Source organism: Gobio gobio (genome assembly GCF_949357685.1).
Source record: "Gobio gobio genome assembly, chromosome: 9".
In the NCBI taxonomy this organism is placed as follows: Eukaryota; Metazoa; Chordata; class Actinopteri; order Cypriniformes; family Gobionidae; genus Gobio; species Gobio gobio.
The window spans coordinates 13,031,075-13,052,534 of record NC_137115.1 but is presented as its reverse complement, the minus strand read 5'-3'; the positions used below and the strand labels follow the sequence as shown (position 1 = coordinate 13,052,534).

Genomic DNA, 21,460 nt, shown 5'->3' with positions numbered 1-21,460 from the left:
ATTTTATTTTAATTTTTACATACAGTTTTTATTACTTATTTATTATTTTATATGTCAGGTTTTACAGGGTTAAAAAAAGTAAACACAAGTCGACTTTTAAATATCAGTTATGCATTGTCAGTTTGAACAGCCATGTGTGAAGTCACTTTACTTTTCCTTCGAGTGCATGCATGTGTGAATTGAAGCGTGTTTTTAAACATTGCATTCCTGGGATTGCTGAGCCGTAACCTGGAGATTAATTGTAACTGGGTGATTGTTTAAGAGACCAGACCCAGTGACCTGCTTTGTGTCCAAAACATACAGAGATATCTGGATATCAAAGTTTTCGCTTTTGCTTCTTTTAAAATAGTTTTTGATTTTACCGCAATTTGATAGACCGTTCATTAACACATACTTATAAAAACACACTCAAAAATAAAGGCCCATTCACACAAAGAAAGATACCCATAAAGATAGATAACTAAAAATGAAACGTGACAGGTGATTTATAAGCATTTTTGTTGAACAAGATAAATTAAATTGCTGTATAAGCAATTGCATGATGTATTTTCTCAGCTTTGAATCAAGGCTGGCAGACTTGAGCCTGTTTTGCTAGCTCAGATAAAGTCTTTGGTATTGTACCCAGCTAACAGGGAATGTTCTTTTAAAGGTGCATTATGTAAGGGTGTACTCACACTAGGCACGATTGCCTTGTACCGTGCTCGAGCGCGATTGTCCCCCCTCCCCACTCCCCCGCTGGCCTGCACTCACATTGCACTTAACGTACCGGGCCGGAGCACGCTTAAGTCATTCACGATGCAACTTTTTGTTTTGAAGAAGACAGGAAGAAAAGCGCTTTCGCTAATAGACTGCCTAATACATTTATAATTTATGCCGCGCAGCGATTTTCACTTGATTGCACTGCACATATCAGAAGATTATTACGGAGGCAGCTGACTTTGACGGAGGAATTTGCAGCTTTACCCGCAAACTTCAATTCATGTTCATCAATAAGGTGAAAACCAGAACCATTATAAACCTAAATATTATTGAATTAATTGAAAAGTGTATCCAAGTAGTAATAGTTTGGTGTTTGCTGTTGTAATGTTGATAGTAGCGCGCAGCTGTTCCGTGCTCCAGCACGGTTAGCGCTCACACTGCATGCGAACCGCGCCCGAGTCCAACTGAACCGTGCTCTGGCCCACTTCTTCCAAGCGGGCCAGGGCCAGCTAATCGAGCCGCGCCCGAGCACGGTTCGGATCACTCACACTAGTCAAACGAACCGCGCTTTGGTGGTCAAACGCACTCGGGCACGGTTCAAACTGGCTAGTGTGAGTACACCCTAAAACATTTTCAGCAAAATATCCAAAAACCACTAGGCCAGTGTTTCCAACTATTTGTAAATCGTGAGAAATTGCTATTTTAACCTAGGAACCGGGACGTGTGAAGGAGTCGCCGATTTTATTTTACAGAAACGCTTTACTCTCACTGCAGTGTGCAACCAAGCCTGTAGTGCTCCTGTCAGAAACTGAAGCCTCCGCGTCTCGATCACCCCCCGGTGGCCGGTCCCAGTATAGCTCCTAAACCCCGCCTCTCCATGTATTAGAATGGACGCGAGACACACTAAACAATTCAATTACACTTCAAATAATTGTTTCCTAAAGATGCTTTCTGTCATTTTAGGCAGTTTTTATTACGATGATTTCATTTCAAGTGTTCGTTTTTTAAATAAGTCTAGTTTTAGTTAGTTATTTGATGCTATAAAAACGGGGGTGTGACGTCATGATTGACAGCTGAGATTGACGGCTTCTCTGAGTGAAGTTGTAACTGAGGCACTAACAGACTTTTTTCGGGATATTCGGGAGGAGGTTGGATCTTTAGCTTTAATCTCTTCATTTCTATAACTGTTTATTTCACACCAGCACAATGAATTGTTCTTCATCTGCGAGAGTGTGGGCGGGCTTTTGATAATCGCGCCTCTACTTCCTGCTCTCTACTGTGCAACTCCGGTCCCGAGATCGCTACTGCGCAGACTCAGTCCCAAGATGTCAGCGTCGTGTGCGGCCTACGAAAGCTTCAACTATAGTCAGCGGAAGTCAATGAAGTCGCGTCGTCCATATTTTTTTACGGTCTATGTGTGCAACAAGTGTCATAGCAGCCGGTTACGTCATGGTGGTTACATCATGACTTCATTTTCAACACTCAGATGCAGTGTTGGGGAAAGTTACTTTGAAAAGTAATGCTTTACAATATTGCGTTACTCCCTTAAAAAGTAACTAATTGAGTTACTTAGTTACTTTTTAAGAAAAGTAATGCGTTACGTTACTTTTGCGTTACTTTTTCTCACCTGGGCTGGACTTGTTTTTGTTTATAACAAAAAAGTTATATTTTTGTGCAACGGTAAAGACATCTTCATACCAAAATTTAAATAATAAGCCCCAGGCTGAGGTAAAAATGCAAATTCACGCATGAACAGTAGAGGGCGCAGCTCTAGATAATGCTAGAATAGGATGCAGGAGAAAAAAGTTTTACCAATAAAAACAAAAAATCTAGTAATTTTCATCATTAAAGGTCAGCAGCAAGACATTGGTAAATTACATATAAAGGTAGATTATGCATAAAAAATAGTTGTTTTATTTAACATTTAATTATTGGAGGTTTGCATAGTACTCTGATTTTGCATTTGACTGATTTTATATTAATGTGAAAAAGTAACTTGCATTACTTTTTTGAAAAAGTAACTCAGATATTTTTTGTAAATTTGAAAAGTAATGCGTTACTTTACTAGTTACTTGGAAAAAGTAATATTATTACGTAACTAAAGTTACTTGTAATGCGTTACCCCCAACACTGCTCAGATGTATCTAATATGATAAACAGAGCTGCGTTACCTCATACTCATGACCGGAAAGTGCGGAAGTGGCACCGGCGACTGTCATAATAAAAGTCCCGCTGCTCGCGAGGGGAGTGTTGCGTTCATCTTATTAACAATCGCTCCAGCGCCCTTGCTCAGCTCCACAACACTCGGTCCTGCTCTGCTTCATACTACAGTTATGTTAATAATCGCATCCATTATCATGGTTTCTACCCGAGTCCTATCCCGATTCTTTTCCACCAGCTGTGAGGTGGTGAAGACCACATGTCCCAGGATTCTACGCTCAAACTTGGCGTCATCAAACTATGCCTTTGTTTTGAACAGGCGACCTCTAGTGGACGGAAAAGTTACATAGTGCACCTTTAAGAAAAATGTTAACAGAATGTTCTTTCAAAGAAGCCTCAGTTCTTTCAAATTAGGGTTGGGCGATGTCCCCTAAATTGGCAGTTGACGATGTTTACAGTAAAACATCGTGATGGTCGATGATATCGTCGTTTGGGGGGGGGGGGGTAATTATGTAAATAGGTAGATAATATACTATATCTCTTTACATAAATACTATTTTCTACTTAAAACTATCATTTCGTTATTTTTACTAACCCAAATAATGAATCATCCGCTAGGTTGCACGTGAGGGGAAAAAAATAGGTTCCTTCCACTAAGAGTTGAGCTCTTTTTTTGAAAAAATATATCTCTTTACATAAATACTATTTTCTACTCTTAAAAAAATAATTTCGTTATTTTACTAACCCAGTGTTTTGTATATGAATGCTGTTGCAACTTGCACGTGAATATTACCACAGGAGTGAAGCACAAAGCTTTTAGCCTAGAAAGGAAATTGGTCAGATAGCACTTTTTCATTCTGCTTTGCAATCTGGATCTGGTCACTCGATTTTCCGTGAATTTTAACAATAGGCCCAGTCCATTTTATCCCAATGGACATGGACATCTCGTTTCTTTTCCTAAATCTTCACTCACGTCGCCATTTTCGCAGGGGATTATAATCGTTTCTTCCTTTCGTTTGCTTATAATTAAGTCTATTAACTATTCACATCCTTTACTGCGGTAAAGTATAAAAAACACTGAAGGACGAATACCTTTTTACTTCAAATTGTATTTAACACAGTTTGTTCTTGTTATTAAACTTGGTTAGGCGCGTCAAGAATAGCGGTCTATTTGAATAGCGCATTTCACACACACGCCGTGGTGATTTTAGTTTCGTTTTCTCTGGCAGTGTATAATCAAACATTGCCTAAATGTCTTGCCCTTGTGGAAGATAAAATCCGCTCTTCAGAACTTTTACAACAAGTGTTGCCTTGCAACATCAGGAGAAAACTTGAAGATATTCGAGAAGGTGTCTATCCAGCTCGTGTCCCACATTCCTCTCAAAGCGCAGAGCGGTATATGACGCATCTTTGCAGGGAAATAGTATGAATAAAATATTTTTCTAACTAATATTTAATTTTCTTATATTCTTGAGGTAACGATTATTTACTGAAAATCATTTAAATGTTTTATAGGCTGTGTTGTTTCACTGACGGAAGTGCTAAAATAAACACGCATGCATGTCAGCCTCAAATGATTTCAAAATGTAGGCTATGCATATATCTGGCATAGACTACAGTATTTAAAATAGCATAGGCTATATGCATTAGTTACATTCTCAATTTAATTTACAGAGCAATTCCTGCTAAGTTTTTAGTTTAACTAATCAGTCCCTCCAGAAAAACGCGATTATGCGATCGCGTGATTTAACGCATAATCAGCCAAAGTCCGCATATTCATGCGGGGGCCGCATTTTTTCAAATACGCCGCACTTTCGCCGCATAAATTGCCTATTTCCGCGTGCAAAATATGCGGGGCTATCATGATTTCATAATCCCCGCATTTTCGTTGCAAAAAAAGTCATATATATTAGCAGAAAGTTGAAACATTTTCGTTTACTTCACACAAGAGCCGCCATTTCCGCCTATTGCCATGGGAACGTTTTGAAGTGACGTGATTACCCGACGCGAACGTCATCGAAAAGCTTCAAACCCCGTGGAGAAACCATAGATACCGGTGAAACCATGATGAAGCACAAACTCCCATTGGCCAACAAAAATAACAGCAAAAGAGCAAAGCAGTTTCCCTGTGTGCTGACTGATTTCAAAACACAGCATCATGATGAAGCTTTGAAGCGTTATGAATCAATGAGTCGATTCAGCGGTTTGAAGCGTTATGAATCAATGAGTTGATTCAGCGGGTTGGATCGCCAAAGTCACGTATTTCAGCAGTTTGACACGCGATCCGAATCATGAATCGACTCGATGATTCATAGCATCATGATGCTGTGTTTTGAAATCAGTCATCACTATATAAGTCGTTATTTAGTTTTTTTTGCACACAATACTATTATCGTCGCTTCATAAAGTTATTGTAGAACCACTGTAGTGAGATGGACTTTGTAACGACGTCTTTAGTAGGCTACCTTTTATGGGTCTTGAGAGTGTACATTGTGCCAATGGAGGCCTTTCTGAGCCATCGGAATTCAACTAAAATATCTTAATTTGTGTCCAACAACATAAAGGGAAGTCATTAATGACAGAATTTTCATTTTTAGGTGAACTAACCCTTTAAGAGATTGCACTTTGTGCATTGGAAGCACTCAAATGTCTGTTTTGTATAGCGACATCTGTAAAACAGGAAGTTATTTATAATTTTTTTCAGAAGTTGTAGCATATTCCTTTTGTAAAGCTACAGAACTTGATTGACTAAATGTTTTGTAAATTTGAGCCATTATTAAGGTCTTCAATAAAACAAGATGAGAACTTAAATATTCCAGCACTTTCTGTGATGTAGTGCTTTTTTTCTCTTTCTCATCAAACCGCAGTTTTTGCAAGTTCCCGCAATTTTATCGCATAAAATTGCATAAATATCCCGCATTTTTCATCGCATTTTTTAAGAAAACGTGCCGCATAATCAAGGATTTTTGCCCGCAACAATCACAAAAAAAAGCCGCATTTTTCTGGAAGGACTGACTAATACTATAGAAGAGGATTAGTGTGTGTCGCACTCGCAACGGGGGCGTGGCATCACATCGTCCATCGGCACAACCCTATTTCAAATTATTTTTTAATAATTTTTTTTTTTTTTTACCTTAATGGGAACATTAGCAAAACATTCTTAGAACATATTTTTTTTTATGGGTACTTATGTATTCGTTTTTGGGTCTGTGAGCGTGCTTGCTGTGGTATCCTAGCAATGCTCAGATCTGGAATGCGAGGACGGGGTGTGAAGCCTCTTCAACGACTGTCACATACCATTGGCTGTCTGCCCCATAGTGCCTTCTGATTGGCAGGACCTATGATCTGTTTGGATCGCTGACTGATGATAGAACAAACAAGAGGCCCAAAACACAACAGGGAACTTTTCTTTATAACGTTTTATTTTCATTGCCAGATTTTTGTCCATTGCTGAGTCTTGTACGTATTAGTTAGGAAAGCTGGTTTTGTAAGTTACAAAACCAGCTTTCCTAAACTCCTAACTCCAGTAACTTCCCTGCTGAAAAATCCAGCAAAAACCAGCATGGATTCCAGCTGGTCCAGGCTGGTTTATGCTGGTCTAAACATACCTTGTGCTGGTCCACCAGCATCCTATGCTGGGATCCAGCAAATCAGCAACCAGCATCCCATTGTCACAGGTGGTTGCAGGCAATCATACGGGAGCAACACACCCTACATGTAAATGTGACCGAACAATGACAGACTGCGAAGACAGCGTGCAAAACATTCCTTGTGCTGGATTTTTCAGCAGGGTTATATTATGATACTCAGAATAACTTAAAGAATAACTGAGATTATCTGACTGATTATAGTGACCGATCAAACTAACAAGCTCTTCATCAGACATTACCAAAATCATTCTTTCATGCAGTGTCTGCATGTTCAAGAGTTTGTGACTAAAAGTGTGACATTTTACACTCTTTAATGAATGATTGAGTCCTGCAGGTATGGTTTAACACATCACAGATTAACAGAGGTTTAGCTTCACTCCACATGAATTCCTAAGGCAACACTGGCAGAATTGTTTTCTGAATGAAAAAAAAGAAAAAGAAAAATCACTAACAGGAAGCCTGACAGCCTGGAATTCCATCCAGGTTCACTTTAGAGGCATACGCCACAATTTATTCAAGCAGAATAGTGAAAATTTAAATCCTGACTTGATATATTCACATATTTTCAAACCTATATGCAGTTTTTTCCCTGTGGAAAACAAAAGGAGACATTTCAAGGTGGCCTTCAAGGGGCCATATGGAGAATTCTGAAACCTTTGTTATTAATGACACTGGTGGCCATTAAGTGAACTGCAGCCAGCTACTTATTGCTCATGCTCATGCAGTAACATAACGTACAAGAACAATACAGTCACGTGACGTATAATAGGCTATATATGATTCATATATTCGGCTTCATGATAATAATAACTAGCTTGGCTTTTGAAAATTACTTTTGCATAGCATACTGATACACACAGACACCTACACACTACCGGATCATACCAAGACAGTTGTTTACTATTGCCCTGCACTGTTATGTTGCACTGCTTTATGTTTTCCATGTCATGTAATACAATGGCTGAGAAACTAGTGTATGGACTTGCCATTATCCTGTAAACCTGACTTTTAGTATAAAAGAAAGTGAAATGAATTGAATGTTGCGAAGCAAGGTAGCTGGCAATTTGTCAATGATAATAGACAAGCTAAAATTACCAGCTAAAACCATAAAATGGCACTACTATATGTCCCCAAATACGAACAAATGTCCCTCTAGGAATCTCAAATTTGACCCTAGTTTTCCCCCTATGTCGGTCAGTCCAGATGGGATTCACTAGATAAAACTTTTTGTTTCTTGTGTTGTCTCTCACTCCTTTTTTCCCTTAATGTATCTTCCTTGTACATGTCTTCTCTCCTTCAATCATTTTTCCTCTCTCCAACTTTCCCTCTCTCTCTCTCCGTTCTCTCTCAGGTCGTTGGTGTTGGTCTGATGCATATATCTTAGGCGCTTCCCCTGACACTTCCAAGAGCATGTCAAGTCATCGTGGTAACACAGGGCCGCAGGGGCAGCCTGCTCAAGCTTGAGCCTGTCCCAGAATGCACCAGCTGTTCCGTCTAGTGTTGGGACAGAGAGACCTGTCCCGTGCAGGAGACCTCTTCTCTCTGGATGACAGCGAGATTGAAGACTGTCTGTCGCAAGCCCTGGAGGAAATCAAAGTCATATCCTGCTCTCCAGTGAGTATACACTGACCGAGTTTAAAAGGGTCAAATATATATATATATATATTTAAATTATTCTATTTGATAATTGTAAAAAAAAATTCCCAAAGTTAACATTATATTGTAACAGGTTTCTTCTGTGCAACTCACATAGTTTTCCATTAAATTATATATAAGGACAAAATACCGCGCTGTGTATATATATATTTTTAGGGCCTAAACCATCTGTTACTCTTGCGCACAATACTAAAGTCTGGAATGAAAAAGTTAATTCAAGAAATATTTAGTTAAACTAAAATAAATGAATTTGTTGTTTCGTTGTTATTGTTAAGCACATTCCCTTTTCACGAGTTTGTGTGCCCATAAAATCTTAGCGCAAGTGATAAACAAATTTGGCTTGAGGTCTGCTATAGAGGGGCTCAGAGAGGATATTCTACTCGAGCTCCAATTGCCCCCCTATAACAGGCAAAATTGTACAAAAATGAGGAGGAGGAATGCCGAAAGATCTAACAACAGTGGTAAGATGCTGGTTTTTATACCTTGGTATTAGGGCTGAACGATATGGACAAAATTTCATATCTCGATTTTAATGCCAGATATCTCGATATCGATACAATACGATATGACTACGTGTTCGGTGAAAACCAGAATCTGAATAAAAATGTGTTTGATTTAAGCCTACATTTCAAAAATTTGTGTCAGAAAATGTATTGTTTTTAAGCCTTTCGCACGTACGATCACACAGGTGTAATCAGTCTAGGCTGGTCCCTGGAGCGGATGATCAAGTGTATCATATGATCAACTGCTAAAGTCAAATGTTGAATTTAGCCAGAGACAGGCACGCTCAGAGCTGTCATATATCACAACTTTTCAGTGTTTTCAACCACATACTGTTTATTTTAGGTTTCAAACATATAAATTCACATAAGTACTAAAAAAACAATACATTTAGAGTTTGTAAAATACACACTGATGTCAATGGAAGAGGTAATAATAATCCTTTCCATTATAATTCGACACGTTTTATTCATATCAGATACACATTGTGTAAGTAACTTCAATGTTTACTCTATTCTATTCCCAGTTCACCAGCCACTTACTTTTAAGTATTTCGGGAGAAGTGGATGAATTCACGTGTTGTAAACATAGAGGTTGTAAATCCAACAGATCCGATTCTCTGAACTGCGTCTGCGGCACAAACTAACACGGCGGCGCCCTTCGCGCATACAGCTCAACTAACGCGATCGTTATAAAGGTGTTTAAACAACAATATACTTCCACTTGCATGTATTTGACAATCGGAATATCAGCTATTTCATGCCATGGCTAACACATTTGTGAATATTCTGAATAAAAAAGGAAAAAATGTCATAAAAGCAGATCATCATTCATTCAGCGCTGTTGCTGCTGCGGTGTGTCACGTGACAAGCAATGACGCGTCACCATGGAAACGCCGCCCCCCCTCTCACAATATAGTTCCCACGTCCCTGGTAGTGTGTGTGCTGGCTTTAGCGGTGCATTCAAGGGCACTCGTAAAACTGATGTTTGTTGTGACTCAGAGTTGTATGCAGGGCGAGCGCAGAGAGGGGAAATCTATATCGTCTATATCGTTGCTTTTTTCGATAGTAATATCTTGAAAGTTCATATCTAGATATAGATACATAACGATATATCGTTCAGCCCTACTTGGTATTAATAGGAAGATTCAATGGGCATACTACTCCTGAAATTGCGTTTAATAATTTCACTTAAAATTCATGTTCATGTAATGTTTTTTTTTTTACGTGTAATACAATAATGATTCTATCTGGTCAAAAAAAATTTGCGTAAAAAAAAGAGCAATTTCTACCCATTACAGTTCATTTAATTAATCCAAAATTAACACTTGACAAGTGTCTTATGTAAAATAAATTAGTATTATTATTAAATACTACATTTTTTATTTATTTAATTTATTTATTTTACACCACAATAGTATTGTTGCAATAGTAACTTTATCTGTTTTGATCTTTTACCATTTAAATGATGATGATGATAATAATGATGATACTACTACTACTATGACTAATTATTAGTGGTGTAACGGTACACGTATTCATACCGAACCATTTCGGTACAGGGCTTTCGGGTACGGTGCACGTGTGTACCGAACAGTTCCGAATGCAATCTTTAACAGTTAATAGTGTTGATTATTATAAATAGCTGAATTTAAAAGGAGATCATTTAAAAGGAGAATAACTGAATTAAGGCTAATAGTTTGGACTCTGTTGTTAACCTTTGATATTATAGTAATGTGCAAGTAAGGGCTCCCTATATAGTTTACAGTATTATCTTTAAGAAACTTTTAGTTAGGGCCGAGCACCGATGGTGTGATCGGAATTGCTCAGCCTATTATTATTCTTCTCCCAAATGAATCATGTTTTTGAGGGCCTAAACTTGCTCGAAAACTCATGAAACTTTGCATCAAAAGTGGTGAAAATTTACGTCTGATATGGGTTTCAGAATTAGGCGTGGCAAAATGGCTTGATAGCGCCACCTACAAAATTTCAATTAAGCGCCGTTCGAGCTATGTTTCACGTACGAGTATGAAATTCGGTAGACGCATGTAAAAGCCCAATACCTACAAAAAAAGACCCTGGGTGCAAAATCTGAAAACCCAACAGGAAGTCCGAGATTTAGACTTTTCTCTGCAAAAGTTTGACGTTTTTTGCCATTTCCAGACGTACTTTAACAAACTCCTCCTAGAGATTTAATCAGATCAACATCATATTTGCAAGGTCTAATCTAAAGGTCTTAGTGATGTTAAAGGTCCCGTTTTTCGTGTTTTTTTGAAGCTTTGATTGTGTTTACAGTGTGCAATATAACATGTGTTCATGTTTCACGTGTAAAAAAACACAGTATTTTTCACACAATTTACTTATCTGTATACAGCTGTTTTCCCTGTCCTCAAAACGGCTTGAAAGATTTCCCTGTTCTATGAAGTCCCTCCTTCAGAAACACGTAACGAGTTCTGATTGTGCCAGCGGTTCCCGTGTTGTGATTCGACAGCAGCTTAGCGCACGCAGAGCGCACGTTACCGGAAAGGTCACGCCTCTCACCATAACGGACCAGAATATGGATGCATGCGCTCAATGATCTCTAAGTACAGCGTCCCTGGGAAAGCCAAACAAAGGTGACTTGACTCCGGGATGAAAATAACAGCGTCTCGACGACATGGCGACAAACAAACTATACAAACGCAACCGAACGCAACACTTCCTCTACTCCACGAGGGAGCAACAAGACCACGCCACCTTTTTCGCGTACTCTTGTGGGCGGAGGTTAGTCGACAAACTGCTCTACTGACGTAATTAAAGCAGGATGTACAGAGTTGTAGTCCCAACCAGCCGTTCGCTGTAGGCTTTGAAAGGGAACTTCTGTTAAATAAAATATCTCGCTTGGCATTGAACTTTGAGCTTTATAATTTTACAGGTATTATATATGCTCTAACAGCAACATTACACACTAACTAAAGTTTGAAAAATGGGATCACGAAGAACAGGACCTTTAAATTGTGAAGATCTCGAGTTTTTCCTGGAGGTCCGTGACAGCCTCACAAAGTTCGATGTTTCGCCATAAAACAGGAAGTTGTTGTAACTCGGGCAAACAATTTCCGATCTGCCCCAAACTTCACATGTTTGTTTAGAGTCCTGACTTGAAGACATTTACATGCCAATATACAGTCATAGCGCCACCTGTGGGCAACAGGAAATGCCTTATTTTAAACTGTGATTAACTCCTCATTGAGATTTAACCAGAACAACATCATATTTGGTCAGTCTAATCTTAAGGCCTTGGTGGGGCATGAAGGGCATGAGGGCAGAGTCCTGACCTGAAGACATCTACATGCCAATATTCAGTTAGTCATGGTGCCACCTGCTGGCAACAACAAATGGCATGCTTTACACTGTAATTCACTCCCAGAAACACATTTAAATATGCCATGTAGTGCCGAACATGCTAGAAACACATAAAATCATGCAGCACTTGGCTAAGTGCTAATGTATGAAATTTATGAAATAAAAAGCAATTTTGTAAAACTGCTGTACCAAACTGTGACTTCAAAACCAAAGTACGTAGCGAACCGTCAGTTTTGTGTACAGTTACACCCCTACTAAGTATTATTATTGAATATGCATGAAGTTTGTTTTTGTCCTTAGCCGTTTACAGGCCTGGTTGATGTTATGCTGTTAAAGTGAAGTTAGAGAGCATATGGCATGTTTTGGTTGATCACTGACCCTGCATAAATGAATAATTTGAATAAGGTGACCCTCATTTCCTTAGTGCATTTTAAAATTAAATGAGTAAAAATGAAAATGACTTCCAAAGGAATGTTGTTGTCACTGAGCGTGCTAAAGCCAGTTCTTCTTGCCTCGTTGGGCTTCTTTGTTCTAGCTGGCGTTTGTAAACAGATTTGGGCTCATCCAGCGTCTCAGGGGTAGCCTTCTCTCGTTCTCTCTTCGTCTCATTCTCTCTTCTCTTGTATTTCTCTCTCCGGGGCCTACGCTGTCCTCCTTTCCACAGTCAATTGCATAACATTAGCATTCCAAACATGCCACACCACAAAGATCCAAACTTTGTTGCTTAATGAGACCTCATGTTTTCAGAAATCTAAATGAAGCTGCTTGCATGCAAATACTATATAGCACTTAATTAGGATACAAACTGTCGCTTAATAGTCAATGCATGAATGTCATTCAAAACATAATCTTTTAAATATTACATCCCTGTAAGAAGTGTCAGCAAGGGGCTGCAAATAGGAGTGAGTTTTGTGATCCTATGAACCTGGGGATGTCCTGATCACCTGGTCAGTCACATTATTGTCTGCTGTAAATAAAATGTCTTATGCTTTAAATAATAAGAATACATATATTTATTTTAATAATAGCAATATGATGTGTCTTATTTATTATTTGATTAAATCATTTTAAAAATATGGAAATTAGCGGAAATAAGTTACTGCAGCCTCTTAATTACATTAGGTGAATAAAGCTGCTTGGTTTATATTTTAATGTATATCATTTTATATAATACACTCGCTGAGGTGGAGCGGTGATGAAATATTGTTCTTGTAAATACCAGAATTTTAGTAATAAAAGTGTACACCTTTAAAATGCAAAGCGCAACAGTTATCGTATGGTGTTCCGCAGTGGTCAAAAATCATTTAAACAGTGAAATTTGAATTGATCTCTTCTTTAAAACTCAGATATGTGGATTTGGACGGCAATTAAATTACCACACGAACTTGGTGTTTGTCAAAAAACAGTTGGTAATTCGGCCGGGGATTTTTACGCAGATGGTGGGGGAAAAACACTGACATTCTAGATTCGGACGGCAATAGAACGTGAGGTTGACGTCATGATTGACAGCTGTGATTGACAGCTTCTCTTAGTGACGTTTTCACTGAAGCACCAACTGACTTTTTTGGGGATTTTCGGGAGGAGATTGGAGCTTTAGCATTAATTTCTACATTTCCATGACTGTTTATTTCACACCGACATAATGAATTGTAACAGAAACATTACACACTAAGTAAAGTTTAAAAATGAAATCATAATCAACCACCCCTTTAAGTACTTTTATCTTGCATGTTGCAGCACTTGCTCCTTCAAATGCTTTCAAATGCTACTTCGCATTTGAAAATAATTTTCCACCTACACTAAACCCTACCTTAACTAAATCTAACGATAGTGTTGACAAAAGAAAACGTGAGATAAAAGCACATTTGCTGAAGCAACCATAGCAGCTCTCTTAACGTGACTTGTGTTTCACGACTTCATATGTACCTGAAAATGTGGATTTAACAGAGCCTTAAACGCACACTCTTTCATTCAGTTATGTGATTTGCTGCAGGACTACCTGACCAATGACAATGACCAGGCGGTGGTGGAGATCTGCATCACACGCATCACTACAGCGATCAGGGAGACAGGCTCGATTGAGAGGCATGGGGCAGCTCTCGTGTCCTTATGGGAGTCTTGCCTTGAACATAACCTCCAGCCGCAGGGCAAAGATGAAGACACACCTCATGCCAAGATCGCCTCCGACATCACCAGCTGCATCTTGCAGGTGGGAGCAGCTTAAGGGCTAAAGCACACTAATGATTTCTGTACATTTATAAACTTAACAGCAGATTCCTCTCTAAAGACCTGTGAGTTCAAGGTTCAAGTTCCTATCTAACAGGGAACGTTCTCGCATCTGCTGCTAAAGCTCTGGGAAACATTCTGGTTATTGTCTATACATCATTCAATGACCGTCTTTTTCTGGAAAGTTTTAGTTCCATGTTCGTCTAACATTTTTAAATGTTACTACTTGTTTCAGAATATTCAGCAAAACGATAAAATGGAATGTTCCCTACCATTTGCTTAGCCAAGAAAAAAACATTCAAAACATCAGAACATACTGAACGTTAAGAAATACAATTTTCATAACTTAATGGGAACATTAGCCCAAACATAAAAATATATGATGTTGTTGCATTTGCTTTGATAGGGAGGTTAATTTACAGTGTTTTACACACCTGTACTTTACTAAACAGGCTCATTATCATGTAATGTAGAACCTTATGAATCACTGGCGCATTTTATTAGCTTAAAAGTGAATATGTATCAAGTGTGTATCTCCCCATGGATGCCACCATGGCTGAGTCCGAAAGCTAAAAAATATTGCCTCCGCTGACAGCAAACAGAGGTAAGTAGGCAACAAGACATGTCCGAATACTTTTATCACATCCAGTCTCCTGAGATACCTTCGTCTGATAGTCTTGGCTGCATAGATGTATCCTTTGCTGCCTATGATATTGCACAATCCTGTGTGTTCGATTCTAAGCTTTCGATAACACAAAATCAGAGTTGTGGATTTCAAAGTTTCCATGTTAAAAATTTGACTTCATGGTAGGGATTTGCCTGAAGCCGAATTCTGAAAACAGATTCTACGGAGGTGAAGGATAAATATGAGATAGGAGGGGGGTGGTGGGCGGGGATCATAGCTTTTGCGATTATATTATATTGTATATAATTTGTAGGCATCAGGGAGAAATCACAGTCTCACTTTAGATCTCACTATTACTAACATTTATCTATGACTTTTGCCTAAATATACTCCTAATTACTGCTTATTAATAGTTAGTAAGGTAGTTTTTGTAGCGTTTTAGTTTAGGTATTGGGAAGGATTAAGGGGTGTAGAATGTGGTCATGCAGAAAAAGGCATTAATATGTGCTTTATAAGTACTTATAAACAGCCAATATCCTAGTAATATGCATGCTAATAAACGACTCGTTAATTGTGAGAATTGGACCCTAATCTAAAGTGTTACTGAAATCGCCCTTTTTTCTTTTCTTTTGTCTCCAATTTGCCTTCATGCATGCTCTGTGTATAGGGAGCGGCGGTACTGACCACACATTTTACAAGATAAGATATTTGTCAATGATGCTCAGGATCTGTTGCGCACCAAATCCTCTGCCATCGTCCTGTCAGTCATCTCTCCTTACTATCTTCATGTGATAAGTGAAATCTGATGTACTGTAATGTAACTACTGCTAGCTACTACTACTACTACTACTGCAGTAAGTGTAACCATTTCCGTAGAATACATATCTCAGGCATATCTCTATTTAAGTAGTGTTCCATCTCACTTCAGTCTTTCCCTACTGAATGTAATGCAGTATGAGAAAACTATTTGCTTGCCAAGCATTATAATGGCAGTGAATGGCAGGCCAAAATTTGAAGACCAAAAAAGTGCTTCCATCCATTATAAAAGTAATCCATATGGCTCCAGGGGGTTATATAAAGGCCTTCGGTTTTTGTAAGAAAAATATCCACATTTAACACGTTATAAAGTAAAATATCTTGCTTCTGGTGGACCACTGTCCGTATTCAACTTACGAAGAAAGTTGCTTATGCTACGTCCAACGTCACTCCAGTTACGCTTGGAGTTTTTGAGACTGTCTTTACTACACTGCAGTTTTAAAGATAAATACTCAGAAATAGAGAGATAGAGAAATAGCAATGGTGTTGACTGATGAATTTGAAAACTCTTCCACCACCATAGAATTTTACCCAACTATGGCAACTTCTGCTTCTGAGAACCCTGGAAATGTGAAAAGGTCCATATTTAAACCAGCTTTGTCAGGTGTGAAGCAATAATAACATTCTCAGGGAGTCATGTGCCATGTCTCAAAATGGAACTGACACGCCTGACAACAGCAATTAGCTTGCTTATTAATTAGGTGCTTCTCAATATTTGCTTCACTCTCCTTCCAGTGGATTTCCCACCTCCTTTCACTCAATGACTCGCCCCTCTCGCTCTCTTTCTCTCTCTTTCTCTCTCGCTCTGTTGACTTTCCCTCCTATTTTTGTATTTCTCTCTCTCTCTCTCTCTCTCTCTCTCTCTCTCTCTCTCTCTCTCTCTGTCTCTCTCTCTCTCATACACACACACACACACACACACACACACACACACACACAAACACACACGCATACATAATGAGCCGCATATGAATCTTAGAGCAGGGCTTAAGAGAGAGGCTGAGCTAGAGTGATGCATTCTGGGTAGTGGTGGAGATCAGTATTCATTAGAGAACTGCAGCTTGAATGGTCTTATGCCTGAGTTCTTCAGAACTATTTGTGGAAGGGCTCTTTGATCTGAGAAGCTGTCACATATTCAAGTGGGTGTTTTATAATTAGCGTGGGTTCTTTGGAAGTTATTTGCCCTACGTCATGCCTTTTTAAAGTTTTATTTCCGATATTCAAGGACCTTTTCCCTTCAGGCAAGAAGATGAATGGCCATCTTTTTTACAGTAAAGGAAAAAATCTCTTAATTTGCTCTAGAAGAAATGAAATTCATATTCATACCGTGTCTATTGCATGCAGTAAATAGATGTTTGCATTTTTTTTTAAAGAATTCACTATTTATGGCATTCAAACTATTGAGATTGAAACATTAGGAATCTTATTATTTTATTTTGACCAAATGTATCAAATGGTGGTGTGGTAGTGTAAAACTTAATCCTTCATAATAAAATAACTTCCAATTTAATTTAATGAATCAATTCACAAAACATCTTAAAGCTAAAAGTACAACCCCAAATCAGAAAAAGTTGGGACAGTATGGAAAACGCAAAAAAAAAAAAAAAAAAGTGATTTCTAAATTTACTTTGACTTGTATTTCATTGCAGACAATATGAACACAAAATATTTCATGTTTTGTCTGGTCAACTTCATGTCATTTGTAAATATGCATCCTTTCCTGTCATTCAGACCTGCAACACATTTCAAAAAAGGTTGGGACAGGAGCAATTTAGGGCTAGTAATGAGGTAAAATGGTTAAATAATGATGTGATTTGAAACAGGTGATGTCAAAAGGTGATTGTAATTATGATTTGGTACAAAAGCAGCATCCAAGAAAGGTCTAATCCTTTAGGAGTAAAGATTGGCAGAGGATCGCCAGTTTGCCAACAAATACGTGAGAAAATTATTGAAATGTTTAAAAACAATGTTCCTCAAAGAAAGATAGGAAGAGATTTGGATATTTCACATTCAACAGTGCATAACATAATTAAATGATTCAAGGAATCTGGAGGAATTTCAGTGCGTAAAGGACAAGGGCGCAAGCCTAAGCTGAACAACCGTGATCTCCGATCCCTCAGGCGGCACTGCATCAAGAATCGTCATTCATCTATAAGCGATATCACTACATGGGCTCAGGACTACTTTGGCAAACCTTTGTCAAGTACCACAATACACGTAGTTACATCCACAAATGCCAGTTAAAACTGTACTGTGCCAAAAGGAAGCCCTATGTTAACAGTGCCCAGAAGCGCCGTCGACTTCTCTGGGCTCGGAGGCATCTGGGATGGACCATCACACAGTGGAAACATGTTATGTGGTCAGATGAATCAGTATTTCAGGTATGTTTTGGGAGGAATGTGCTCCGGACCAAAGAAGAAAAGGATCATCCAGACTGTTACCAGCAACAAGTCCAAAAGCCAGGGTCTGTCATGGTATGGGGTTGTGTCAGTGCCCTTGGCAAAGGTAACTTGCACTTCTTTGAAGGCACCATTAATGCTGAAAAGTACATAGAGATTTTGGAGCATAATATGCTGCCTTCAAGAAGACATCTTTTCCAGGGACGTCCATGCATATTTCAACAAGACAATGCAAAACCACATTCTGCACACATTACAAAGTCCTGGCTGCGGAGGAAGAGGGTACGGGTACTTGACTGGCCTGCCTGCAGTCCCGACCTGTCTCCAATAGAGAATTTTGAAGCGCAAAATGCGACAACGAAGACCCTGTACTGTTGCCCACCTTAAGACTTGTTTGCAGGAGGAATGGGACAAAATTACACCTGAAACACTTCATCACTTGGTGTCTTCAGTCCCTAAATGTCTTTTAAGTGTTGTGAAGTGGTAAATGCTTTACTGTCCCAACTTTTTTTTAAATGTGTTGCAGGTCTGAATGACAGGAAAGGATGCATATTTACAAATGACATGAAGTTGACCAGACAAAACATGAAATATTTTGTGTTCATAATGTCTGCAATGAAATACAAGTCAAAGTAAATTTAGAATTCACTTCTTTTTTTTTGCGTTTTCCATACTGTCCCAACTTGTTCTGTTTGGGGTTGTAGCTCCTAAGTAACTTGCCGATTTAGGAGAAACTCTTAAAAATAATGGCCGTATCAGTCATAATTTTAGGACTCCTAATTTTTGGCTCTAAGAGTATTTAACAAAATATTTTAGCTCTAAAACTAGCTCCTAAATCAGTGAAACGTTAGGAGTAGTCAAGAGGACTCCTAAATCACTAAGACCAAATCACAAACAATCCTGATGACTGTTGCGGACATTTCTCCCCTTTCTAACTTCCACTTCGCTTCTTGTCTACTCACTGTCCTATCCTGATAAAAGGGCAAAAATATTATTTATTTATTAAATAAGTAAATTAATAAATAAAAATAGAAATAATGTCTGATTACCTGTGGCAGTTGTTTCCCGAGTTCACACTTACAAATGATCGGATAGAGTAAAAGAGTAAAATAAGCATATTTGGGGTGCTGTCCAAGGGGTTCGAGGGCTCCGAGCTCAGAATTTAGCCCAAACCCAGAGTTCTCCCCCAAATCTCTGGCTGGGCCGAGAGTAAGGAGTCGGGGTGGCGGAGGGATGCAAAAAGCTGTCGAGGTAGGTGAGCCGGCTGTGTATACTGTATATACTCGAGCTGATTAGATAGTGCTCCTCGCAAACTTTGTTTATAAAACATAATTTGTCGCTTGAATTCTGCAATCTCTCAAAATGCAAACATGTAAGAGGCTGACAATTAGCTGAACATATTCTTGTTTAATTAGTGACACTTAGCCTACTTTTTAAAATCTTTATTTGAATATGGCAACATTCTTATTTTAAAAGCTTTATTTGAATATGGTAAAATGATACCTCATTCTACAATATGTTTATAATAAAATCGGAGAGAGACTCCTCCTCTATCAGCCAATCACTATGGCCATAGTTAGTAAGCATAATGACATCATCCATAGCAACAAGGTCAACCCCGCCCTTACTTACGGAACTAAATGAAATTTTGATTTTAGACCCATCCAGGTTAGATTCGATTCATCACTAAATTTTGAAAAACAAATCAGTTCGGTGGTAAAGGGCAGTTTCTTTCACTTGAGATCGACTGCGAAATTAAAAAGATTTTGAGACCGTAATCCACGCCTTCATAACATCACGTCTGGACTACTGTAATTCCCTATACTGTGGCCTGCCTCAAACTACAATCTCTTGCCTGCAAATTGTCCAAAATGCTGCAGCAAGACTTTTTACGGCACAAATTTTACCCATTTTAGCGACTTTACATTGGCTTCCTTTTAAGTTCAGAATCGATTTTAAAGTTGCAGTATTTGTGTACAAGGCTCTGTCTGGTGTTGCACCAAAATACATGTGACCTTCTGATTCCTTACACTCCCCAAAAAACTCTTAGATCTTGTAATCAGCTTCTTTTAACGGTCCAACATTTTCGCTGTAAAACTAAGGGTGGTTGGGCCTTCTCTGCTGCAGCACTTAAACTTTGAAACAGTCTGCCCTTCAATGTGAGGTCTGCTCTGAAATCTGTTCTCTCTTGCTTTTGATTAGATCGATATTGGTAGATTTTATATTATTTATTATTTTAGATTGTATCGGGTCAAAAGTGTTTAAATTGTGTATCTGCCTTGTTTCTTTTTATGCTTTCTTTTATATGCACTTTGTCTTATTGTACAGCACTTTGGCGTAACTTGACTACTCTTAGCTTAAGACTTCTCTCTATTCCTTAGTAAAAGTTGGTTCAGCAGCTTTGTGAATAGGATTTAAGAGAAAACTCTTAGCTAAGAACTTTTACTGCTATTTAGGAGAACTCTTAGTGGTAAGATAAAATGTGAACACGGCCCCTGATGCTTATCTGTTTCAACCTGACATGTTCACATCTTCTTCTCTAGGGGGCAGCAGAACATTTAACATAACCTACTTTCTGTGGCAGGCTTAAGTTTGATTTTTTTAAATGTTTACTGCTGCCTTTCATGCCTTATAAAGTATCTCTTATTATTTTTATTAAATTAACTAGGCAGCCAGCTAACCCTTATGTGATCATTTTCTGAATCTATTAAAGTCTTAATAGTCTGATCTGGTGCAGAGTGGAACACTCTTTAAAAAAGGTTGTATTGGTCATAACTAGTAAACCCGTTTACATTAATTGAACTAATCTGTGACCTCAGATGGTCTAAATTTGAGTTTCTTTTCCAGAATTACAACAGGCCTCCAGTGATGGTGTTAGCAGTCCCTGTGGCGGTGCGGTTCTTGCAGCAAGGGAACCAAGAGTTGAGCAGAAACATGTCCAGCTACTTGTCACTGGCTGCCATTGCTAAAGCTGAACTTCTGGCCATACACACCGAGGCCATCACCTGCAGCGTGCTGACAGGTAGGGGTCTGACACGGGTCCTGTGGGTTGGAGGATTCACGGAAGGTTACTAACACAGCATAGACTTCACAAAATACTCACCTGCTTTACGTTTGTATTTGTCATGGATGGTTTTTTGCTCTGGGTCATGGGGATTTCACCACGTGCAACATGATACTGGATCAACATCCTGGGACAACAGATTTCAGTGCAGAGTACACAGGAACATAACTATCATGCTGTGTCCTAACCAGATACGGCGTGTGAGGGCGTTTTCACACCTGGCTCTTTTGGAGCGTTTTTTGGTGCATTTTCTCCCTTAGTTTGGTTAGTTAAACTTAAGGCATAGGCCTATATAAACACGGCAAATGCACTTAAAGGGATAG

The 21,460-nt window shown here is 38.8% G+C and overlaps 1 protein-coding gene across 1 annotated transcript in view; it reads left to right on the top strand.

The window, feature by feature from the left end:
- Positions 1–21,460, top strand: part of veph1 (ventricular zone expressed PH domain-containing 1) — a 178,747-nt gene that overhangs the window by 16,569 nt on the left and 140,718 nt on the right. The window contains exons 2-4 of the mRNA XM_079825943.1: positions 7,861–8,123; positions 14,001–14,216; positions 20,921–21,095. Coding sequence (XP_079682069.1) covers positions 7,986–8,123; positions 14,001–14,216; positions 20,921–21,095 — 529 coding nt within the window. The 5' untranslated portion in view covers positions 7,861–7,985. The remainder of the gene's footprint in view (positions 1–7,860; positions 8,124–14,000; positions 14,217–20,920; positions 21,096–21,460) is intronic.